Source organism: Pleurodeles waltl, chromosome 6 (genome assembly GCF_031143425.1).
Source record: "Pleurodeles waltl isolate 20211129_DDA chromosome 6, aPleWal1.hap1.20221129, whole genome shotgun sequence".
NCBI lineage: Eukaryota > Metazoa > Chordata > Amphibia > Caudata > Salamandridae > Pleurodeles > Pleurodeles waltl.
The window spans coordinates 1055962251-1055988962 of record NC_090445.1 but is presented as its reverse complement, the minus strand read 5'-3'; the positions used below and the strand labels follow the sequence as shown (position 1 = coordinate 1055988962).

Genomic DNA, 26712 nt, shown 5'->3' with positions numbered 1-26712 from the left:
AATATTCCCAAGCGATATGGGATAGCGATCAGGATGAGGGCTCTATTTATTTAATGCTGGTGAACCTAAGCTGTATATTGGGTCAAGGGTTGCCAGAAAAAGTTTCATCTAAATATCTGAGCCATGGGGTGCGTTAATATGAGTATGGGGAAAATTTGGGGTGAGTCCTTGCTCACCAATTTGCAGTATGAAGAAATAGGTAACTAAAGGTATTAAGGGTAATGACAACACTCTTCACCAGGGCACTCATGCCATAGTGGAATAGACTTCTATAAGAACATCTATGGTCACTCATCACCTGTCATACCATCTCGGATTAATGCATACATGGAGTGCGCATATCACACCAGTCTCAACTCATTACAGACTTTAGAAATCAAGAGGGATATCACAATTCAGGAAATTGAAGGGGCACTTTAGTTGTTACCACCAGGGAAGGCAGCAGGGCTGGATGCTATTCCATTGGAATTCTGTAAGGTATTTAGCAAAGTTTTGCTCCCCCTATTCTTGAATTTGGGGACAAGTATCGAAAATAGCTCTGAAATCCCGCCCTTGTGGAATCTTACCGATATTATAGCATTCCTTAAAGCAGAGAAACCTCCAGAGGAGAGCAGGTCATACCGGATGATTTTATTAATCAATTCTAACGTGAAAATCTTCACCAGTATCTTAGCTGCTCACTTGGCCCCTCTGATTCAGTGTATAGTTTTGCCACAGCAACATGGTTGTGTTCCTGGTTGAGATACAAGTCACAAGAACTCCATTGTTGCAGCTTTTGATGTGGCAAGGAGCGTCAGTAGCATGCTGGGTAGAATTCTGTGGCTTTCTCCAGAGTTTCATGGATGTTCTTCTTGTCTGCTCTGTGTGCATATAGGGGCATATTTATACTCTGTTTGCGCCGAATTTGCGTAACAAATTTTGATTCAAATTCGGTGCAAACCTAACACCATAATTATACTATGACGCCCGACCACGTGAACGTCAAAATTCCTCTGTGTGCGTCATTTTCTTGATGGGGAAAACTGCCTTGCGTTAATGACATGCAAGGTAGGCGTTCCCGTCCAAAAAATGACTTTAAGGCCTGTGCGCCTTATTTATACTCCCGTGTCATTTTGACGCACAGGAGGGGGCGAGCCTTAAAAAACGGCGCACAGCCTGATGTGCCCTGTTTTTTAATGCCTGGGTGAGGGCAGGCGTTAAGGGGCTCACTTCCATGGTCTCTGACCATGGAAGCAGTCCAGAGGTGCCCTTCCCTGCCCCCAGGAACACCCCCTGCCACCCTCGTCCACCCCTGGAGGACACCCATGGTTGGGGGGACCATATCATTTTTTTATTTTTTTAAAGTTGCATAGGGGGGCCTAACTTAGGCCTCCCTACATGCCACTTTGCCCAATGGCCATGCCCAGGGGACAAAAGTCCCCTGGGCATGGCCATTGGGCAAGGGGGCATGGCTCCTGTCTTTGCTAAGACAGGAGTCATTTCAATGGGGGTCGTGCGTCAAAAAATGTCGCAAGTCCGGTTAGAGCCATGAATTTTTACTCTAACCTGACTTGCACCATTTTTTGACGTACAACCCCCATTTTTCCCTACGCCGGCATTGCCTGGTTAGAGTAATTTTTTCTTACTCTGACCAGCCCGCAGTGCCGGCTAATGTCAATCCTTAAATAAGGCGCCCGCCTGGTGCGTAGGAATGGCGTTAGCCGGCGTAAAAATTTTGGACGCAAACCAGCGCTGGCTTGCATCAAAAAGTATAAATATGGGCCATAGTATTGGTAGCAGTTTTGCTGCTCTTGTTAGGTCTTGCTATCGAAATCCAATGGCTATGCTGGTGTTGAATGGGCATACATCTCCCTCATTTATTATTTACTGTGGCACCCATTAGGGCTTCCCGTTTTTTCCCTTATTATTTGCTCTCTACATCAAGCCCTATTTAAGACATCGTGCAAACGATCTGATTATCCCTGCCGCTGTGAATAGCGTTGAACTTAAAATAAGTGCATATGCTGATGATGTCGCAATCTGCTCTACTGATCCCCTGTCTGCTACGGAACAAATTTCATTTGAGGCTGAGAGGTTAGAGGCTATCTCTGGTTACAAGCTTAACCTATCCAAAACAAACCATACTGAGTTTTCAAGCAGACTCACCATTTCCATGGACAGTCGCTGCTGCTACTTACCTGAGGGTTAAGATCTGTGCTAATGCTGATCGTATTGTTTTGTTAAATTACAAACCCCTCCTAAAGTCTGTTATCTCTAAGATGTGGTCATGGAATTGCCTCCCAGTTAGGTATCCTCAGACGATGTAATATTGTGAAAATGAACATCTTACCTAAATTTCTCTCTCTTTTTCGGGGGATCCCTTTATGATTTCTGGATTGTTTTTTAAGCATCTTGAGGGTGTGATAGGCAGCTTCATTCAGGGGTATAGGAGGGCCAGAAGGCCAATACGTCTTTTAAAACTTCTCTTTAGTCAGGGTGTTCTGTCTCTCCCACATTTCAAGCTGTATTTCTGGGCTGCTTTTGGCTCTGGTGTTCTGTCTCTCCCACATTTCAAGCTGTATTTCTGGGCTGCTTTTGGCTCTCGTATTAAGAATAGCCTCGCTCATCACAACCTGACTGCTCAGGTCGAAAGAATGAAATGGCCCTGGGGGCGAACTTTAGGTTCTATCTTAGTAGACGTTCGATCCTAATTATTTTAAGAAGATTTGGTTGAAGATTATTGGGGACGCCTCCCTAAGGGGAAATTTGTACCCAATATTCTCTTCCACCTAACCACTCATTTACACCGCTGTTAGGTAACCCTACTTTTCCAACTATCTTTGATGACTCAGTGGTCAAAGGATGGCATAATTGGGGCATTAAGACCATGGGTGAACTTTTTGATTCTGATGGGTTTTGTGTATTTGTTACTTCGTAGACACTTTATGACCTTCCGTACAGTCCTTCTTAAAATACTTACAGATGCAAGACTTTTTCTTACACAACCAGGTATATAAGGTTGGGGATAAGGATGCCGGCATCCTGACTTATTTTATTGCCACAGAAAGCAAGCTACCAATTAGAGCTTACAAAGGATTTATGGCAGAGAGGATGATCAGTGTAGTCTTTCCCCCAAATGGAGTGCCAAGCTTGATTATGATATTGCGGTAAACAAAATCTCCGAAGCTTTTCATATTATTAGTTGCTCTGTTTGTTCTACTAGCCTAAAACGTCAGAAATGTCTGACTTTTTGTATGTTATATTATACTCCAGAAAGAACATGCAAATAGTCTGAGAGTAGTTTCTACCACAAGATCTATACGGTCTAAGATGTGGTCTACTTTCAGCTGATATTATTCATATGTTTGTGAATGTCCTGCACTTAAAGCTTTCTGGTCAGGAGTGGTGCAGCTTTTATTCTTTCACTTGGATTATCCTATTGAGTTGGTGGTTAAGGATATCATGCTGGCAAACAAGCGCAATAGCAGTATAAGATTAATCCCAGATGTATCTATAGCGATTACTGTTGCCCGGTTGTGCATCACCAGACTTTGGGTTAATCCTACGTCCCCAATGGTTTCTGAATGGTGGACGTTCTTCTTACAGATTCTTGAACTTGAGTCAGCTATTCTTAAGGCTAAAGGCCCCAAGGGCCACCAGGCTTTTAACAATGTTTGGGTCAACATCTTAGAAGTTTTGTATTTTGCACGTGTACTGTTGTGTTCCATGATACTTATCCTGTATATTAAAGCCATTTACATTACAGATTTATGTGTGCTTAATATGTTTATTTTATATTTTATTGGCTGATAAGCAACTCTAATAAAAATATATTAAAAAAAAAAGTATTTCTCTACCATTGACTGATGATGGCTGTATTTGTAGCATACCGTGACTGCTCTGGTACTATATTATGACAGAACTCTTTTTTGTACGTGATTGGTTTCTAAAATAGACTTCTGCTTTGATATCTTTTGTGTTATTTTATCAGTTTTACATGTATTCATGTGTTTTTTTAATTCAATCATTTTACTTACCATGAATATCCAATGTATGTCAAAGGCAGTGGGGGCTGGTGACATTTGAAAGTGGTGGGGTGTAAAAGTTCCGGATGAGCGACCTCTGGTAAGTGAGTTTAGCAAGTGATCCCCCTGAGAAAAGTTTGAAAAAAGAGTGGGCAAATGGTGCATTTTCAAGCAAATTTGAGAAAGCAAGAAGGTTAATAAGGCAATTGTGAAAGTATAGTTATGACATCAATAAAGAAAGATTTCAAACGATAATGATGTAGGCTGCTACTTAGACAGCAAGGAATAAATATTTAAAGGCAGTACGGCACCCTACAAGGAGCTGTATGTCTCATTCAAGGGATGAATAATGTATAGAAAATGTTACATGAGACAAAGAGGGCTACAAGGTGTAAGATTCACATGTCATCCATACTAGTAGCAATTGTTTCAGAGTGCTTGGTTTGGTGAAGCATAAACTCAGGATTCAGAACGTAACTCAGTTGTTAGGATTTACTTTACTAATAATTTATTTCTATCCAAACAAACTCTTTTTAGCAACATTAGGATAATAAAAGGCTGGAAAAAACATAACTTTCTAACCTGTACCTTGCAGTTTGCATGCAGCTCTTTGATAGAAGTTCATAGCTCACTGTGCTACATTATGATTGTAGCCTATGAAGTGCACAGTAACAACCAAATGATCTCTGTAACAAAAGCAATATCCCAATGATCAACATAAAAAACTGTTCTCTGTTCTGCATATTTAATGTTATTAACCTTCTGCGCTTACCTTAGATGAGTCAAAACTGCCATTAGACAAAACTTGATCTCTCTCCATCAGGATCATTAATACCCATGTCAGGGCTACTTCACTCTGCTCATTATTATTATTTGAATTTTGCACCTTGTAGTTCTAGCTTTGCAATAGACAAATCAAAAGTAACAACGTGATTTTCAAGTAACAAAAAGCAACAACAAAATAATAAGACTACATGAATTACTCCTACTTTACGTGCCACAAACTGTACAGGGGTGTGTTCCTTTAAATTAGTTTTTTTGTAACTAGTTGCTCTTTATCCCGGTGCAGCTCCTCCGCTAGGGCAGAGGACCATAGCCCCCCGCCATCAGCAACAGCTGCAAACCTTTAACCAAAAAACAATAATAAACTCAGTCTTTTTGGTAAAAGGGGTGGGGCCACAGTCTGTGACAAGCACTGAGGGGGAGTGCACAGCACTACCCTCACTGCGCATGTATGTTTGGTCAGCTGTCTCAGGCTGGCCAAACACACATGTGCAGTAGGCTGTCTCCAGCCGGGCACTGTGTTACCAGGCTGGATAGAGCAGGCAGAGGCTCCCAGTCTGCCTGGGAGCGCCTTCGCAGGGTGCTCCCAGCCAGTCCTGTTGCTGCTGTGAGCAGCGTCAGGATTGACCGCAGGGCAGGCTGGGAGCCAGTGCTTGCAGCCCATCTGGAGGGGAGAGGAGCAGTGCGGTAATGGTGGCAGTGAAGATTTTTCAGGTCAGTTTTTTTTAATTAATTACCTGCCCACCCCCAGGGGGGCGCGCCGCCCTGCCCCTCGTTTGCACTGCGAGCCGCTCCTGTCTTTATCTTCCTGAATATACATGTGTCCCCTCAGAGCATGCAAGCCCCACACACCTTCATGGATGTGCGACACAGGGATACAGTGAGGGAGACCCTCATCAACGACAACAACACCATCGAAATCATGAACACCATCCACTCCGGCTCTCCATCTGACCCCTGCCCTTACAACGTCCTCAACAAAGCAAGCTCCGTCAATGCACCCCAACTACAGAAGATCATCAACAGCTCCTTTGAGTCAGCCACCTTCCCAGAGAGCTGGAAACACTCCGAGTTCAGCGCCCTCCTCAAACACCCAAGGCAGACCCAAAGGACCTCACAAACTTCCGGCCTATCTCCCTGCTCCCCTTCCCGGCAAAAGTAATCGAGAAGGGTGTCAACAGACAACTAACCCGCTTCCTCGAGGAGAACCGCACCCTGGACCCTTCCCAATCTGGATTCTGCAGCAACCACAACACTGAAACCGTCCTCATCGCCGCCACCAATGACATCAGAACCATACTGGACAGCGGCAAAACTGCGGCCCTCATTCTCCTGGACCTCTCGGCTGCGTTCAATACCGTCTGCAACCACACCCTACACTCACGCCTCAGCAATGCTGGAATCCGCATCAGAGCCCTGGACTGGGTCATCTCCTTTCTCACTGGCAGAACCTAGAGAGTCTGCCTCCCCCATTCCGCTCGGAGGCCACCAAAATCATCTGCGGCGTACCCCGGGTTTGTCCCTCAGCCCGACCCACTTAAACGTCTACATGGCCCCTCTCTCTAACATCTCCCGATCCCACAATCTCAACATCATCTCATACGCCTATGACACCCAGCTGATCCTCTCCCTCACGAAGGACTCCGCCAAGACCTACCTCCACAAAGGAATGAAGGCCATCGCTGAATGGATGAAGAGCAGCTGCCTCAAACTCAATTCCAACAAGACGGAAGTCCTCATCTCCGGCTCCACCCTCTCTGCATGGGATGACTCCTGGTGGCCTGTCACTCTCGGAACCACTCCGACTCCCACCGACCACGCACGCAACCTTGGATTCATCTTGGACCCCTCACTATCCATGACCCAGCAAGTCAACGCCATCTCTTCCTCCTGCTTCAACACCCTCTGCATGCTCTGAAAGATCTACAAATGGATACCCACTGAAACCAGAAGAACAGTCACCCAAGCCCTCATAACAGCAAGCAGGACTACGGCAATGCACTCTACGCAGGAACCACGGCCAAACTCCAGAAGAGGCTGCAAAGCATCCAGAACGCCTCCGCACGCCTCATCCTGAACACCCCCACCACTGCAACATCACAGACCACCTGAAACATCTGCACTGGCTCCCAGTCAACAAGAGAATTACCTTCAAACTCCTCACCCACGCTCAGAAAGCACTGCACAACACCGGACCAGAAACCCTCAACAGACGACTCTCCTTCTACACCCCGATCCGGCATCTCCGCTCTGCCGACCTCGCCCTATCAACCGTCCCACGCGTCCGCAGAACTACAACTGGCGGTAGAACATTCTCGCACCTCGCCGCCAAAATGTGGAACACTCATCCCACCCACCTGCGCCAGACCAAAAACCCCCTTACCTTCAGGAAACTTCTCAGGGCCTGGCTGTTCGAGCAGTAGCAGCACCTCCCCCTCCCAACCCCTCTCCTCCTCAGCGCCTTGAGATTCTCACGGGTGAGTAGTGAGCTTTACAAATGACTGATTGATTGATTGACCTCCAGAGTGCTAATGTACACGTTTATTTTCTTTCAGGCTGAGGGCAAGGGAGCTAAATATTTTGAAATGCTTACTACACTCTTTAAAGTTTAAACCTATGAGGACAGGGCCCTGTGCACATCAACTTTACACATAGATTGCCCCCAACGTAAGCCTCTATTTTTGTACTAAGCCAAGCTGGCATGCCAGAGCAGTACTCTCTCTCTCTCATCTTCCTCTCACTCTTGCTTCTATTGCTACCCCTTCATCTCTTCGTGGTATAAACCCCTTCCTTCTCGCCTTTTATCTGTCTGGAGTCTCTCCACCTGCTCTTTCCATTCCTTAACTTTTCTCTGGCCCCATCTCTCATTGTCTTTTTCCTCCTTCACCCGCCACTCATCTCTCCTTTATATGCATGTGGCCGCCTATTCTTTCTTTTATCTTTTTCTCCCTTCCTCTCCCCTGTCCATTCTCTAATCTCTAAGGCTCCCCTCTCGTTCCTCTTCCCTTGCTCATGCGCTTCTAAATCTCTTTACAGTCTATTTTGTATTGTTCCTCTTCCTCTCTCACTCTCCTCTCCTTTCCTTTTTCTCTCTAACATTCTTCTTCCTCTTTTCTTCCTTTATTTCCCCTCTCCGTTTTGCTTTGTCGTCCCCCTTCTCCCCCCTTTTTCTTTTCTCCCTGCTCTGCCGTTCTTAGCCTCTCCCCTCTCCCTATTTTCTTCCTGTCTCCACTAGCTCTTCATTTCTTCACCCTGGTACTTTTTTGCCTCGGGTCTCTCTGTTCTTCTATTCTCCATCTCCTATCTCTCATCCTATCCTCTCTTCTCCTTCTCTGTTTTGTCTCTCTTTCTCTTCTCTATTTGCTCCATGTCCCTTCACTACTTAGTTTTCCCTCTTGTATCAAGTCCACCCATTCCCCTTCTCTCCTTGACCCTCCGATGCTCGGCAACCTGACAAGGCATACAAGCCAAGCCAGCAAAATCATTGATGTGTGTGAGACAGGCTGTGGGGAGGGGAGAGGTGCAAAGAATGGAGGGGTTTGGGGAGCATCAGCAGCCTGACCTATTGGTGGCTAGTGGCGACAGACATTGTGTAACAGGCTGAAGGTATAGGGATCAGGTGAGGTGCAAGGCTGCAGGGGTGAGTGTTTGGACTGGAGGGTTAGGGATCAGGAGAGGTCAAGGGTTGGGGGACTGGGGTGGGGTGGGGCGCAGCAGAGGTGCAAGGCCTGGGGGGGCTGGTGGGTTAGGGAACAGGAGAGGTCAAGGGTTGTGGGTCTGAAGCCGGGGTGGGGAGCAGGAGAGGTGCAAGGGTTGGGAGGCTGGAGCCATGGTGGGGAACTGGAAAGGTGCAAGGGCTGGGGGTTGAGGCCAGAAACGCTCTGATACTGTAATCAGATATCTTAGCACTCCTTCCTGCAGTGAAGCTTTGATTGTATGGACCCCTGAATTTGAGATAAGATCTTGTCACATAATAAAGGCCAAAGTATAGAGAATGAACAGAAAGAAAGTGGTTTGTAAACCCTTTGTTAAGGTAACTGTCAACGCGTGCGGCCACGGATGGTCGCTACCGCCTGCGTTGAGAAAACATCCATTTGTGTTGAGGAAGTAAAAAATCTACTCAAGTGGCAGAAAGGAAGCAGCACCCTTTTGCGCTGCGGGTGGTGCTGTTTGCGCTGATTTTTCAGCACGGGACAAACACCAGTGCTAAAAATCTGCATGAAAGGCATGACCTAACACACTCTGACGCAAGCAATTGTTAATTAATCCAAGAGTATTTAATTTTGTATATACAGACCAGTCAGTCGGAGAGAGAGCGGGCAATTTAATTTAATTTTGTACAGCTGTGTGAGGCCCAGCCCTGGCGAGGCCTCTCATCAGACTCGGAGGATCAGGTGAGGAGGTGGTGAGGTGTGGTCTTGTCTTGACTCTCTCTCTCTCTCCCCACACTCCCTTGTGTGCAATGCCATTACTGGTAAAGCACACAAAGTGGGGAGGGAGGGAGAGGCTGAGCAGCAAGGGCAGTATGGCCAATAACTGCATGACTTCCCAATAAAGCCATACAGTGATTGGTCATTAATGCTCCCCTTACTCTGTAGAAACAACTCCCCCCCCCACCCCCCCCTCTGCCTCTGCAGTCTGCACCAGAGAGGTCCTAGTAACCCGACTTTAAACCAATCACAATGCTGCTCCCATGCTGTCAACACAGCCAGCATGAGAGCAGTGCTATGATTAGCCTGGGCAGGCCAACTCAGCGCTCATTTGGAGACCAGTGGACTGCGGCTTTGATCCCCATGTTCCACTAATTTTGCAGGTGAGATTCCTTGAGAGTGCGCATGTTGGGCTGGCTAGGAAAACGCAGCAGTCCAACCCGACAAGCACACTTTGTTCTTGACTGGTCATTGCTGAGCAGAGCTCTGTCTACTCTACTCAGGTGTCCCCCCACCCCCCTCGAAATGATGAAGGAACTGACCTAGGGCTGGTCTGCCCTAAGGAAGAAACCATTCCTGGTCAAAGGTTGCATGCCATCACTTCCTTTATGACATAGTGTGATGGCATTATGAGTGAGACATCTTCTACACCTTACAGACAGTGGTTATTAAAAGCGAAATTATTTACTTTTATAATTTGTCAATCCAGGTTTAATTTCGTAGGTGTGGGAAATTAATTACTCCTGAAGAAGCCACAGAATAAAGGGCAATTTAGTTTCCTGATCCAGGGTCCCTGGCTTGTTGGAATATGTTACCCTACTAGTAGCTATACACATATCTTTATTATTCCACTGAAAACCTTACATATGAGGAACTTGGAGTCCAAGTGTGGCATCTAAAGTAACAGTAACATATTTAAAGAAAAAACATGAATGTGTTTATTCTTTATAGCACATTTAGTTTACCTAGAACTTATACCAGAGTTTAAAAGCGAAGATTTAATGCTTGTTGTCACACATGTGCCACTTGTTCATGAAATGCCACTTATTGCACTGAAAGGCCTATTTTCTAGGATATCAGGATTGCAAATGAGCTCCCAAAAGGTTTTGCTGTTGTAATACGATAGCAGCAGAGTTTGATTTGTCTTGCTAATTTTGTGTAAGGCCAGGGAGCCTCTCAATGGATCACCGCCTCACTCATGATAACGAAGGCTATTAATAAACAATTTGAGCAGACAGGTTGCAAACGTTTCTCAAGATTAGCGTTAGTTAATCAAAAGTTGGCAGCTACATCATCATCCTGCCTGGGGCCTTTTTTCAGATGCAGCTCATTATCTTGCTTGTGCCAAAGCATCATCAAGATTGTATTTTATATTATAAATGCAACATGCCTCAAAGATTGTCTGTAAGGCTGTAAAAAAGGACTTAGAGTGTGAAGTGACACAAATCCATATGAGTAGAAGTTATTTTTCGGGGCGATGATCAAAAATCGACAAGAGAACCAATGGTAGCAATGTTTGTTTTTTTGTTCCGGGAATTTAAAAAAATATGTTTAGCTCAGTAAAAATAATATCATAAAAAGGCCGGAAGAGTTAATAAATATGGAAGTTATTGACCTGCCAACTTGAAAGACAAAAATAATCGCTATGGGAGAAGGGGCGGGTCTTGAAGTGGGTGGGGCTTTTTTGCAGATAACTACCTGAGAGTCCTGCCTGCCTCCATCCCCTGCCCCCATCGACCTCCTCCCCATCCCAAAAAAAGGCAAAATCAAAAGACTGCTCTCCATATGTGTCCTGGTGTGTTTTCAAACCTGCTTAATTCACAGTAGTTCAAAGCGTCTGAAAACGAGCTGGAAATCCACTGTTTATGTTGGTTTTCACCTTGTTTTCCTGCCAGCGTGTAATTTCGGCTCTTCATCGTGTGACCGTGTAAAGGGGACCGAGATCGTGTGAAAATGGTGACACCGTGTAAGTTGGCAGGTCTGAAGTTAGATTTTGTTAAAATTTTATTTTTTAGTTCCTTGTTAAAATGTACGCAGAATATACGCCTGTGATGGACCTGCTCTGGCTTGCTTTAAAAGAAGCCAGATGCAATTCACCTTCAGCTATTTTAGAAAACAGCTTTAAAAAAGGAGTTTTTGTAGCCCTGGAGATTCGAGGCACTCTCAGTTGTATCTTTGGAAGTGTAATCATTTACTCTTGGGCCACACAGTAACGATTTTGCCATCAAATGAAGCATGTTTCCAATCGTTTCTTTTGGGTCACTCTCCTGTGAAATGCGGTGCATGCAGGCATGTGCTTTCGACCACTCCTCTACCAAGCACAGGACAGGAGTAAATCACTTGAGAGACAATGACTGGCTAAAAGATGACCAGTTTGGGTGCACCACACGAGAACAAATACGTTAGACATCCCATGTCTATTTCATTGCTCTCCTAGTGGTATTTGGTTTTTATCACAGCTTCCTAACCCTGCATTTTGGACCTCTGCATTTGCCTTCTATGGGTCCCTTCTCCTATGGCATTGTGCCCCCCTCAGCACTTCTTTCTCTTTTCTGAGCGTAAAGGCTCTATAGTACCCTTTGTTGTGTGTAAACTCTATGTTCCGTTGCATCATCCCATACCTGAAACTTCCCTCTTCTTCAGGTTTTACCTTATGAACTGAGTGTTGATTTACTGTTCTGCGGTATCAGAGTAATGACTTGGGGACATATTCAGCATACAGTTGAGCAGAAGGGAGCACAAACGTACTACTGACTTTCTTTTCTTCTAGCCCTCTAGGATGCACCAGCCATGGTGTGGTGCCAGAATAGCTTTGTCAGAATACCAGCTCAGGAAAATATTGTGTAATAAATATCATGTATGAAAATCTCTCTCATCGAGGTTAGTAATAGAAAATCTACTCCCAAAAGGACAATATTCCTATAAATAATAAAACAATATTTAAAACCAAATATTTGAGTCAGACTGTATTTGTGCATACATTTTCCTGACCTTCAGTCCAAATCAACAGTCCTGCATTTGTTTCTGAATGATTTAACTGTAGTATTCATTCACTCAGCTAACAATTAAACATGCACATTGTGTACGTCACACAGCACAGTGAGAATCTAATGCCTGTGAGTCAGAGCTTATTGCTCTGAAAACAAAGCATGGGACCAAACATTCTTTGAGAAAGACAATATGCTTTATAAAATTCTGTGTAAGGCATTTCTTTGCACGTTTTGGTGCGGTGACAACGAGGCAAAGTCTTACTATAATTCTAGGTAACTGAAACTGTAATAATGAGATAAGTCCCATCTTAAAGTCTCCTCCATGTTAAAATGTCCCGTATTCCAGGGATATTCCAATAATTTTTAGTGCGAGCCAAAAGCAGCAATGGTTGGAGTAAACTACAGATTGTAGGAATGTATTATGTTTATCTGGAGAAGGCAAGAGGGGACATCTGGTCAGGCAATGGAGTGATCAACTTAACCTGACTGTCTGTGGGCTCTCCCGTGTCTGCAGGGCAGCCAGGGTTCTAATAGTACCTGGTCTCAACAAGACCTTCTGGATCCTTCTACAGCCATGTTCTTCTGTACATTGGCTAAACTGAAATGAGGCCCCATATTATAATCTCTGAATAAAATGAAGGGGTCCTGTAGCAATGTGAAGATTATTCGCTTTCTAATAATACTCCACAAGCTATGCATCTAAGTTTCAGATTATTATACTAATATTCAGAGTATTTGTGTGGGCCCTGTCTCTGTCTTTATTTCAACATTAAATATTCATATTCATGTTTAACAGTTTTTTTTTCATCTAAAAAAGCTTATCTTGCCAGTGAGAGTTCCTTAAATAGCAGTGCTGAAAATGCTCTCAGAAATCTGTAGGAGTAAAATAGATTTCCTGTTGCATATTTATTCTTGTAAGAAGCTATCGGAGGAATCAGATATCTGCCATAGGCAGGGTCAGGCATACACACCTGCGCAGTGCCAGGACACCGTTGCTGGCGATAGTAAGCTTTACAAATATTCATAACATAGCATAATCACTGTGTTCTGAGGAGAAAGAAGAAATATGTTGTTCCTAAAAAGAACTGTGATTTATCAGTATTTCCTCTGATGTGCACTACTAAGGCCTTTAAGAAAGCTTTTTGTATGTGCCTCAACATAACTAGATGATCAGTCTCTTCTTGTAGTGATATATACATTTATTATCTAGAGACCTACTTCAGCATCTGATCTTCAGTTTTGGCTCACTGTTTGTCCATACGGAGGTCACAGCTTCGTAAGGTATCCTCCTGCACTATCTAATCAGGTGCTTTGTCGCATAGAAATGCCACTGGGTTATCAGAACTTAAACTCTAATGGCTTTTTACTCATTTAAGACATTTCTGCAATGCGCTAATGCATTTTTATTACAGAATATGCCAGTCTGAAGCATTAACACCAAATGTGAAGATTCTGTTCCATGCTAAAGAACTGCTTTTGTATCTCCTTTTCATTGCAACAGTTTATATAACCGTAGGTGAATTCTTAATGAAGAGCTGTGTGTATATTTTTCAATCACTTTAGATAAGTTTAGTGGACTCTTCAAAGAGTTATGTCATGACAACCCTTTCTAATACTGTTGTGTACCTCTAACTTATTTCTGCGAGTTCAGAGTAATTCAGCAGAATTTTTCTTACCTATTCTTCTGGCACTAACCAGCATAGCCCTTAGACTGATGGAATGAGGAAATTATAGTTTCTCTAAAAACATTTGGCGAATCATGTCAGATTACGTTGAACAGATCCCAGAAATAATAATAGACTGATTAAGAGTTGGTTTCCTAGAGAAAATCCTTGGATTACTTGAAAAGGTGCTAAATAAGTAGGGAAAGCGAGTGCTGAAATGCCCTGTACCCATAGGGATGGAGGAAATTCCTTCAGTGAATTTTCCCCCAGATATTGCACTCCCTCCACAAATATGGATATTTTAGTTTTGACTTAATTGTAAATCAGGACGTAAATGACCTGACTTTTATTTTCCATGTAATACTTTTACAGCGGATTCACTCTAAGCAAGATGCACAATTTATTTTATTTACATTATCTCTTGTTTTATATTGCTCTTATGTAGTCTTTCAGCTATTATCAAATGCTTAAGAATCCAAAATTCAACCTTGGTTCTGACTAAATTCCACCAATATGTGACTAGGTTTGTGACTAAAAGCTTCATTGAGACTTAAAGCGGTGCTGACATAGGTACTTATAGTACTGTTTTTTAGTTAATGAATATAGGTATTCTTCTTTGTTGTTTACTCTGTTCAATCATGACTCTTTCTTTCTAGGTGCCAAAAAAATGACTAACAGAGCAACTCTGTGGTATGTGCCTCTATCCCTTAAGAATGTGGACAAGATAATCGTTGTACCCCCTATTGAGGTAGGATCATATCTTTACTCAGCCATGTATATGTTACGTATATGTTTCTATTAATCAAAAGTAGTATTATTACTTGTGTGCTGTGAATTTAAGTTTTAATACCAAGTTTTTTCAAGGTTCAAAACATCTCACAAGTATCTTTACATTAGTAAATAGATACATGGATTAAGATTTTCAGATAATGAATGAAATACAAATTTATCACAGTTGTTTATGATGTTACCATTCTATTTTTGTCGTTCCAATGTTTCTGATCTCTGAATAAAGTATAGCATATTTTGACCAGGAGTGACAATGTGCTATGAAATGCAACATTATGTTATCTACTAACTGAAAAGATTGCTGAGCCAGTTAGCAATATCTGTCTGTTAGTATTACGTTGTATGTAGTGTTTTTTTATCTAGCCCCTGTAACTATGAGTAATGGGAGATGTCCAAATCTAATCCTCACCGTTTTGGCTCCGAAAAAGAGGGAACCGACTTGCATTGTCAACAGTTCATGGACTAAATGACCTTTGAAAAATCCTGAGTTATATCTATAATCTTTGGGCACTGCGAAGACGTAAAAGCAGACACTCAGTTCTGTGCTGAGATAGCGTAACAGTTCTTAAGAGGGCCCCACACCCCCAACATTCAAAAGGGGATGGTTAGAGCAGAGGCTTCTTGTCTGAAGGATACACATTTCTTCTAGTCTAGATGAAAGATATCACAGTTGTAGATGACCATTTACAATTCCATCTACTACCAAATGTGTTTTTTAAATGCAACTCTTATTGGCTTTTCAAACATTTAGTACATAAATATAGTAGTGTGTAGTTTTATGGTCAGCCCAGAATTTTAGCAAACTAAAAAGGCGCGAAAAGAGGGTTGCATGCACCGAAATAAGGGCCATATATACAAACACATTTTCCCATAGACACAGAATGGGTAAAACCCTTTGCTGCATCTGGCCCTAAGTGTTAAATGCTGGTGGCAGAGCTGCATTCTTGCTTTGCGCCGTGAAGTACAGGTGTATGCCGACAGCTGCCTAGAGACTGACTCGTGCATAAGCAGATGTGACACGGTGCATTAGGATATGCGTTTCTGAACTGCACACTATACCATGGCAACAGCCCTTCATGACTGCGGGAGTTCTATTTATAGTACGGCTTAAATTTATTTAGAAAAGCATAGCTTACCCAACTTGGAGACAGAGGGAAAGGATAAGGAAGCAGCAAATGCAACGCAGTTCTTCACTTTGTTAGGGAAAAACAAGATAAAAACCTTGCAGACATTTGTCGAAGATTTACCAGCGGGTTGGCTGACTCATGTCAAAACAAGCACTGGAGAGGCTTGAACAGACACACACATACTGCTCTTATTTCCCCCATCTTTCAAACTAGTTCAAGTTATTTTCAAAACACTGGATTTTTTTTTCTTTGCGTTTTGACGTAGGAGTCTCATTTTTATTAGCTGGCATACAATCATTTTGTTCTATGCTAATACGAAAACAGAATGTTATAGAGATCTGAGAGGGAAAACATCTGTAAATATTGAATTTTGTTGTTCCCAAAACCTGCAGTTTATTCTAAAAGATAAATATCTTTTGCAGCTGGAGAAGGAAAAAGAGCCTGCATTAAACCCACAGCATAATTCTAACAAATATTGCATTTTCTTATTTTAAGCCAGGAAGGTGAAAATAAATGGGGCCTAATAAAATGTTTTTTAGAGCAACTGTGGTAATCAATACACATTGGCACATTTATTAAAACAGTACAGAGGCTAAATTAAACTTTATTAATCCAGTACACTAAAAGTGAAATGAAAGCACAGGGTTTCCTGTCTCACATATTGCACAGAGTAACATCCCTTTTTTATAGTTACCAGACTTCTGCCAGGTGGTTTTATCTTATAGCAAAAATCTAACACTTTGCATCCTTGTTTTGCTTAAATACGTTGGGTAAAACAAATATGCATAAAAAATAACACGGGGTAAACCATAAATGCAGTAACAGTAACTCACAAGTTTCGTAGGGAGCACATGATTTTATTCTCAGAATTCACACCTAGGTCACAATATGTTCTCTAATAAATAATCACATCAAGAAATCATTCCAAGATTAGGTTTCCCAATGTCAACAAGACCATACAAATCCATTGGATGAGTCCACACAGGTCATTTAAGCAAAACTTCACAAGAAAACTCCAACCAACCAACACATGTTTTGTGGCAGCAAATGCTGCTTCTTCAGGACTGACTGGAGAAATATTTATAGATAAACACAACACAGAAATTATTCTAACGGTATGCAGCATTTATGCAAAACAATGAATTTTCCAAATCCATCTAACTAAAGAAAACGAAAAATATTTCACCATTTCTGATTTTCCTACGGTTCTCCATGTTTGTGCTGTTCAAGACTACTAGTTAATTAATTCAACTAATTAGTCTAACTCCCCCACTGTTTGAAGTTCCCTCCGACTAATCCCTCTGTCATATACATGTCAAATTCACATTTGGCATTGCATTCTAATTACTCACTTGATTCTGCGTCATTCTCTTAAAATTGAAGTTCCTATATTACTACAGTCTCTCTGCTTAAATAGATTTGGAAAATCCTGTACTTTGTTACTTCACACTACATTTATTTGGGTTGGACAATGAAAACCTCAATCCAATTTGGTGCAATCTATATCTGTAAAGTTATGTATAAAATTAATTGTTTTGTATGATCTAAGTCCTTTTCGTAATTTTAAGGCAAGGAACATGTGTTCTGCAACCCTACAACAGCTTCTGAATTCCTCAAATGCCATCTGAAACAAGGCGCAACGGCCACTACATCACTCCATCGTCTTCATCCTCATTCCCACGGTCTGCACCACCCTAAGCATACAGCCTTCACTTTGTTGCGTTACATTTTTGCCTGATGCCTCTACTATTAGTTCCTCCCTCGATGCCCTCGTACACACGCGGTGGAACCTCTCTGGCTCGCTGGTAGAGCTCCACAGGTTACCCCTGCATTGGTTTATTGTTAATATTTCCCTTTAGGTTATTGAGTTAGAATCCTATAAGTGTCTCGATTCCATGCACTAGAGGCCTTCTGCGTCCCGCACTACTGAGTCAATGTGTTACTATTTCTATAGAACTGCATGTGTACTCAATTCTTTCAAAATGTTTATAAATTACTACCTTGATTTTTGGGTGAGATATGGATCCCTGGCGGGTTTGGGCCACCAGTGTGGGTGGAGGGAGGGTGTGTGCTTGTTGATACAATTAATTAGGGTATATCACTATCAACATATACAGCCGGTACACCGTCGATCTAGCCTCTGGTGGGGTAAGTCCCATCATACTCCATTCATTCAAGGCCTCCTTACTTACAACGACTGGGTATTTAGTCATCTACACGACAAACCATGTATAAAAATTAACTGCCACACATGGAATTTTAGAGCATGAGGCAGTCCACATAAACGCCGGCATATCCCACCTGATGAACAAGACCAGTGGATCATTCGCCAACTGCTGGGCCTCCTTTAGACAACTCTCCACATATTTTTTGTATTCCAGGGGGACCGTTGTAGCAAGGGCATCCCATATATTCCATAGGGCTCCTTCAATGATACACAGGGCCGATACTCCCTTTCCTGGGGTAGACTGACATCCCATGCTGTGCTTATTGTGAACTGTTATTGCCCAACTATAGATGATCCCACATTCTTTGACAGGCTATGGGGTCGTATAGTTGAACTAGCTCCTTCTCGTTGTATGGGGGGGATTTTAATGTGGCCTTGAATGAGTCACTGAATTGCTCTGATGGAGCTACCATTTCAATGCTGCCTACCACATACAGGACATCATGGGAGAAAATTGGCTGCTGGGTGCGTGGAGAGTACTTCACCCAGCTGCCAGGGAAGGAACCTTCTATTCGGGTATACATAATAGCTGGTCCAGCCTTGATTACTGGATTGTTTCCATAGGGGTGGGGCTGTGGATACACACAATCAATAACTTCTCATGCACATGACGTTACACATCCCCACGCGTATTAACTTATGTGTCCTGGAGACTTTCCCCCAGTGCACTATTAGATGCTCCCTTCCGTGAAGAATTACAATTGGAAATAGCAGACTTTTTGCCAGAAATAGACGCCGTACCCTGAGTGGGCACAGGCTGGGAAGCATTCAAAGTCACAATTCACTGGCTATATCTAGCTAAAAGTGGAGATGTACTGTGGTCCCTGTGGAATCGCTTGCATAAACTGGAGCTGGAGCCTAAACCTTTAGAAAAGCACCATAGACAGGCGGGCGACTCTAGTGTTGACAGACAAATTAGGAAAACCCTTTCTGATTATCAAGATACAGCAGAGCGAGAATGCCTTCACCAAGGTAAATATGCATGTGCTAGAACCTATGGGGAGAGGGAGCGCCCAGGTTATACTCTAGCTAGGTTAGCACACAAATCACATTCAGCCAAAGATGTTTTGGGGATTTACAATGAAAGCAAAACTTTACATTTAGATACACCAGAAATCCTACACACTTTCCCCTCTTTATATTTCTCCTTGTATACTTCCCCTTGAAGTCTCCGGCAGCTATAGATGCCTACTTAGGAGATATAACACTGGAGAGCCCAAGCAATGCCCACCGTAATCTCTTAGCAGAGGATATAACAGATAAGGAGATTAGGGATGCTGTCATACAGTTGAGGTTGGGAAAGGCCCTTGGGTCAGATGGCCTTCCTGCAGAATTCTACAAGACTTATATGGCCACCTTAATATCTGTTTTAAAATCAGTTTATCAGGAAGCTAAAGCCAATGGCCAACTCTCCCCCAGCCATGTAAGAAGCCATGATCATTGCTCTACGCAAACCAGGAAAGCCACCCAATAGATTTGAATCATACAGGCTACTATCCCTAATTAACTATGACGTTAAAATACTAGCAAAAGTATTAGCAAACTGGTTGGCACTTCTCATGTCATTCTTGGTTCGACCTGATCAATCTGGATTTATCCCGGGCAGATACATCCTATAAATTATGCACCCTGTTTGGGATACTGCATGACATTGGCCCGAACCTTGCTGCAGTTGTGATCTTTTTAGATGCTACTAAAGCATTTGACTCATTGAATGGGACTTCCTAATGATGATTCTTTACCGTATGGTCTTCCTCCAGGCCTTCATGCAAGGGGTAGCACTGCTATATACATGCCCGGTGGCAAGAGTCTAAGTAAATGGCTCAATTTCAACCCCAATACACATTTCCGGAGGCATCCAACAGATGCTGACCGGTGCTGCAACTATTATTTGCTCTAGCGGTGGAGCCCTTGGCTGCCAAGTTGAGACAATGTCATCGGGAATATGCCCGCCGCTATCCATCCATACACATACTAGTATCTCTGTATGCGGATAATATCAGTCTGTATCTCCAAAACGCTCAGACCAGCCTAAATGTAGTACTTAAGAAATTTGTCTGCTTTGGCGAACTATCAGGAGTGCAGATTAAATGGGAACAATCCAAATCGTCCCCCCTCACAGTGAAAACGCAATTATTCACCCCTTATTTTCTATTGAAATGGTGTCAATCTGATCTCTGCTATTTGGGGGTTGTGATTTAGAGGGACAAGGAGGAGGTAATTAGAGCAAATTATGGGATGGTACTAAACACCGTCACGGATAGTATTACTCACTGGATATCCCTACCCCTGTCACTGGCTGACCACATCGCACTGATGAAAATGGTCATCCTACCTGCATTTTTGTATCCCTTTCTAAAGATCCCTATACCTCTAAAATGGAGGTTTGTTCAGCTCCTCAAAACCTCAATAGTATGGCCGGCATGGGCGGGTAAGCAACCTTGCATCAGCTAGGGCATCCACATGCTCCCATTTTCCAAAGGGGGATTTGAAGCTCCATACCTGGTGCTTTATTACTTATGCACGCAGGCTCATCATGTGATGCATTGGCATAGTTCTACAACGTTCCTGCCACACCTAGCTATTGAACAAGGCTTCAAGGCTCCTGCCGGCGGGTTCCTTGACGGCTTCAACCACACTTGCTGACTCCACTGTAGCAATCACCTCGCAAGCATGGCATGATCTAGCCTGTAAACGTAATAAACTGCTATTGTACTCCCCGCTCGACCACCTATTTGATCATCCTTTGCTTCCTGTCACACATAAGGCCTCCTGCAGACAGGCTTTCCAGACTCGAGATATGACTCACTGGGGTGATCGTCATAGGGAGGGAAAGTTTAAGTCCCAAGAAATCTTTTTTGAGGGGGGAACTCCCATGCCACTAGATATGTTTTTGTATATCAGATTGAAACATAATATATGTGCAGCTATGCCCGATTTCCCGCTCAAGCCCCCCACCTTTCAGATACCTCAAATTTTGTTTCAAATGGAGACACTCAGCCATCTGGATTCCCGACTGTAGCAAGCAGACCAACTTGAGGCTACATGTGCAGTGATTCCAGCCCACATAAGGAGGAATTCGTAATTTCTACAGAGCCTTGCATTAAATCCCCTCCCCAAACAATCATAGGCTCTTTGTTATGATTATCCAGGAAGGACACAACGTTGTTCTCCAAATCTTCTACTATAGTTGTTATATGGGAGTCAAAGACATTATTATAAAGGTTGAGCAGTACCATGTCAAAACAGTATGGGTCCAGCAGTACAGCCAGCAGATAGTATGCCCTAGTATAGATTGTTCTTAGAGAGACAACTTGTTAATTTCACAGAGTATAGACTTGCTAAGTGCCCCTTAGCCCTGCTTGCACGGGTTGGAATAGTGGGACTACATTCTTTCTGAAAGCTATGTATACAAAATCCTCAATTCCCCATGCCTCCTATAATAGGATGATCTCTGCTTTTCTAATAGTAGAGAGCTAGTCAGGTTTCCTGAGTTTTGAATGGATGCCAGCGATGTTCCAAAATATGACTCTGAGCCCTTCCCACCCAGGCCTCCCTGTATCTACACAAACAGCTAACTCAGCAGGGAGTTAATTTGTTCCCCTCTTTGAGGATCCATTTTTCTGCATCTGTCCCAAAAGTTCATTTGGCATGCACCCCTCCTTATAAGTGTGTTCATGATAACAAGCCTCCAAGGATTTGGAGATAAAGTGTAAATCCAGCTCCTCCAGGGAACAAAGAGCTTCAAATGAGTTATTCACCTCTGCATTATAAATTGGATTCCCAGACCCCTGCAAGTGTGCTTATTTTCGCATGCCTAGCAGCAAGAACCTCATGCCTGTAAAAGTGACCTAAAGGTAAAACCTGGACAGGGTTTGTGGATTGAGACTGCTTGCTAAAGAGTCTCAAGATTAATCTAGCAATCTGGGGTGACTTTAAAACAAACTATTACGCAATCCCCAGCCACTTTCTTTGCAGGCAGACCCACCAAAGGGAATCTCTTCACCATTATGAACTCCCTTGAGAGATCGCACAACCACCTCATACCTGCCTCGAGCCAGTGGGTTACTCTATTTTTAAGGGCCAGGTCACCTTCTCTTTGTCGGGCTTTAAAGTCAATACATTCTTTAAAATGATTACATAAGTGGTACACTCTGGTGGAATCTGGAGAAGGGATGGCCTGTGTGGGCGAGGGTGGGACTTCACCAGATAGTTGCTTACTTGACTTCTGGCCCTCTCAAGAACCCCACTCCCACATTTCCCTGTGATAGAGGTGCCCTTACGTGGACCCCTGCTCCCTGTGGAGTTTGACAGCTTTTCCTAGTTGGAACTAGTGAACCTGTGGGGGCCAGAGGCTCAGACTGATACAAGAGGGAGCTAATCAATACAGGCCGACAGAAGGGCCCACTGGCACAACTTCAGACATTTCCTCTAGCGGTTGAGGCGACAAAACCGACCCCATCTTTATAAATTATCTCTCAGTCCTCTCTAAAAGCAGATCAAGTTTACTACCCAGAAGCTCCAGCACCTTGCTACAGAGCGTGCCTCATAGTTCTTTGATTTTCTTTCTTTCTTCTGTACTTTTCTCCAGAGAGAGGAGTGGAGTTGGCAGACCCGATTTCTTAGAAATGGCCCTACCATCAACTCTCTTTCTTGTGCCTGTTTTGTGTTTTGTCGCTGGGTTTGGGTCTGTGGGGAAGTTCTTGTGATGACCCCACCAATATGACATTTGACGAGGCTTGCACCAAGGACCTAGATGGGCAAGCCACTGGTCCTACCTCCCCACTTTGGTCGTCCAATTGATGAAGCAGAGCTGCTCCTAAACTGACAGATCCTGAGGCACATGGTGGGGAAGAGGGGGGCGAGGAGAGTGATAGGCACCACTGTGCCTGCTCTATTTCCATGTTGACAACATTCACTGCTCTATACAGGAACTCATCCAGTGTTGGTCTGGGAGTTCTTGAAGGAGTAGGGGTTTGCAAACTTGCAGGTTTGGTAGGGGCCTCTAGCACCTTGCACTTCCCCAATGAGAGAGGCTTGTAGGAGCTAGGTGGGAGTAAGGAGGGGGTACAACCTGACCCCACTGCAGTCACCAGCTGGCAGGTAGTGACACTTAAGAACCTAATGTAACGCTTATGACATTGTACTGCTCCAGTCGCGATAACACAATGATGAGAGCAGGACAGGGGCGAAAGGCAAGGACAGGACTGACAGAAACAGCCTCTTGAGTGTTGCAAGCGCCAATGACAACAACTCCAGTGGACCCCGGACAATCCAAGGCAGCTCAAACAGTAACACAAGCAGCTTACCAATTACAGTTATAGAATGTATGTAATTCAATAAACCAGCCACTAACCTCCTCCCCTGGATGAAGCTAATAGCTGCCACCGCCACTCAAAAGCCACAGGCCTGCCAGATAAGGACGCTTAGGAGTACTTGTATGGACTTTCGAAGGCACCACAATGACTTTCCTCAGGCTCGTCATGAATTTCAGAGTACCAAGAGCACCAAGCAGTCAATAGGTTGACAGTCAATGTCTTCTGTCAATTCTGCGGGTTCCTGAGCCACCCTCTTAGCTCTGAAAGGCAGAGGACTCCTTATTAGCTTTCCTTAGAGGCCTGTTCATTATATTCTGACCTCCCCCAGTAGCACAGCCAACTGGCACAAACCACCTCCCACTGTTCTGCCGCACACTCTAACTCACTCGGATCCCCGAGTGGGTTGAGCACAGTAACTGTGGCATGGAAGCAATGTGATGAGCTGGGATTGAAGAGGGGCGACAGTGGCACTTTAGTGGCACTCTAGCAGGGCTAGACATGGGTCAGCAAGCCCCCCTCCTTGGCTCTGGTGGCTCCATTGGGGCTCCGATGTGGTTATGACCATCGGTGCTGTGTCACCACCAGCTCATCAATGAATCAACAGTCAGCAGATTGGCCTAGCAAATGGGCGGACATGATTACAGCACCCAATGTCTCTGGGAGACAATGCAAAGTTTTTAACTGCAGGGGCCCCTGCCTTAAAAAACAATGATTATGAAATGTTAGACCTGTCAGCCTTAGCGTGGTCTTCCCCCAAACGTTTTTGCCTTCTCCTCTGTTTTGCTGAATTTGTTTTTGTTGACCTCAAAAGTCTGTGAATAAAGTGCTTGCACTCAGTCCCTAAAACATGACAAAATTGGCTTGCACCTAATTAGCTGATTTAATTTACTTATAAATCCCTAGTAAAGTGGTATACCATATACCCAAGGCTGGTAAATTAAATAGTACAATTTGGCCTGCAGCACTTATTGTGCCACCCACTTGAGTAGCCCCTTAAAACATTACTCAGGTCTGCCATTGCAGCCTGTATCCAGTTTTAAACTGCTAATTCGACCTGGGAATAGAAACCTCTTGCCAGGCATAAAACACTCATTCTATTACATATCTTGCCCCAAAGGTAGATCCTAGCCAGCTCAAAGGGTATTATGCATTATTTTTTTAAAGTTGGAAATTTACATGTGCTGGTAGAGAAAACCTCCCAAAATTGTTTTTCAGTACTGTGAAGCCTACCTCTCTCACAACGTTGGGTTACCTTATTACATGTAACAAATAGTAACTTTTGTTTGGGAGCAGATTGACATTTTTGGCATCTAAGAAATTGTAATTTAAAATTCCCTCTAATGGTAAAGCCAGATTTTAGGTCACATTCCTGAAAATACCACTTTAAAAAGTTGGCATTTTCATGTCCTAATCATTTGGCTCCATCAGCCTGTTTCCTGGGTCACATGACATGATGTTTTTATTAATTGGCCTTTGTGTAGTCCTCCCAGACAGCCACACAATAGGGGAAATGGTAGCTGAATGGGCCTTCCAAGCAGGATGGCGAGGCAGAGCAATGCACAGCCCCACTTGTACTTTAAAGACACTGTCTCATCTCAAACACAAAGGGGAGGGGAGGACTTAAGAAGTTTCTTTCACTTCAAAGCTGGCATCAGGTATAGAAATACTCAAACGTACTCTTCAGTTCAGATCTGGATCTGTGGAAGGACTCTCAAAGGACTGCCCTTCTGCTTGTGGCCTGCTATGTACGTCAGAGGATAGCCCTGCTGCACCAAAGGACCTGCCATCCAGCCTGAATCCTACCTTCTGCCCTCAGAGGACTTCCTTGCTGCTGGAAACCTCCTTTAACCAAAGACTTCCAGAGTGACTCCAAGAGCTAGTTGGCTGACCTCCTGATCAGAGCCTCAGGGACAGAAAAGCTCAAATTCTCTTAAACTCATATCTGGATCCAGCCTAAGCGAGTCCTGACAATCCAAGTTGTGCCCCTCCAGTCCTGGACCCTTGAAGGTAGTGCTAAAAGTGGCCAGATATCCCAAATCCAAAACATATATGATCTTCTACTGGCTGAAAGGGATTGGCCACCTGAATTTGTCCATACTTGCCCATATGGGGAAGATGTTATCAAACCTTCTTTCTCACCTCTTGTTCCTGAGGAGCTCGCAGAATCCCTGTGTTATATAGCAAACACATGGGATGGGATAAAGACTCCCCCTATCATATAATACCCAATAAAAATCAACCCCAACCACAATCCCAATATCCAATAAAACATGATGTAAATCCTCACACATCTGGAGTATCAGGGCATAATCGAACCCTGTGTCTCACCATTAAATAATCCCTTATTCCCAGTAGCTAAACCGGACCATTCATACAGAATAGTCTTAGACTACAGACAAGGAAATCCATAAAAACAGAACTTCGGAGGATCTCATGATACTGAAGTCTCTCTGTCCAGCACACCAACAACCAAAGCAAAGCACTATACCATCACCATCAATAAAGCAACCAACAGAAGCACTTGTACTCTTGTATTTAGATGGTGGTAATGGCATACTCCATGACCTCCCAGACTCCACATTACACTAGCATCCCTTAGGGACATTCTACAAGGTGCAGCATTTCTCATCCAGTGCCTGACAAAACAGGAAGTCATCACCCCCATCCTAATAGAACTCCATTGGTTCTGCTTGCTGGCTCACACAACCTTCAAAACATCATCAAATCATCATTTACAAAGCCATCATGACCAGCACCATGCTTGTCTTGCAGACAAGCTGAACATCTCTGGTGGTTCACAGCACACCTGCAACCAGGTCACTATTAGACTACAAACTAAAAGGTTTGCAAAACCTAAAAACAAGACAATAGAACGTTTGCATTTATGCACCCAGCATCCAGAACAGCATCCACATGTCAAACTCTGCTTCAATTTAGGAAAGAGTTGAAGATTCACCTATTTAAAGAACACTACATAACAATGTGTTAACCATCCACAATTCAGCTACCTCTCCTGTTAATTGTTGACATTGTTTTGTTGCCTCTTGGCTAGGTTTGATCTATAGATATACCATATACATATTATTGGAATTGCAATGTATAACCTACAATTTAAGCACCTATCTCTGTGTGTCTTGCCCAACCATTTTACAGTGTGACACTCTAATTGCAACTAGCCTGGCAGCTCCTTCTAGATTGTACTTATTGGATCAGGATCAAGTCAGATTTGGATATAACAAGTCCTTGACTGGGATGACATTTGTTTTTTGATGACTCATACTTTAGGTTCTACTTTCATTGATGTGAGGTAGGGCCCACACTGTGGAGCAACAGTTGTGTTTGGAAGGAATATCTTCATTTTAAACAGGAGACTAATTTTG

The 26712-nt window shown here is 43.5% G+C and overlaps 1 protein-coding gene across 1 annotated transcript in view; it reads left to right on the top strand.

Annotated features, from left to right (window-relative positions):
- ACOT7 (acyl-CoA thioesterase 7) overlaps positions 1–26712 on the top strand; it is a 1119500-nt gene that overhangs the window by 479525 nt on the left and 613263 nt on the right. The window contains exon 4 of the mRNA XM_069240010.1: positions 14528–14619. Coding sequence (XP_069096111.1) covers positions 14528–14619 — 92 coding nt within the window. The remainder of the gene's footprint in view (positions 1–14527; positions 14620–26712) is intronic.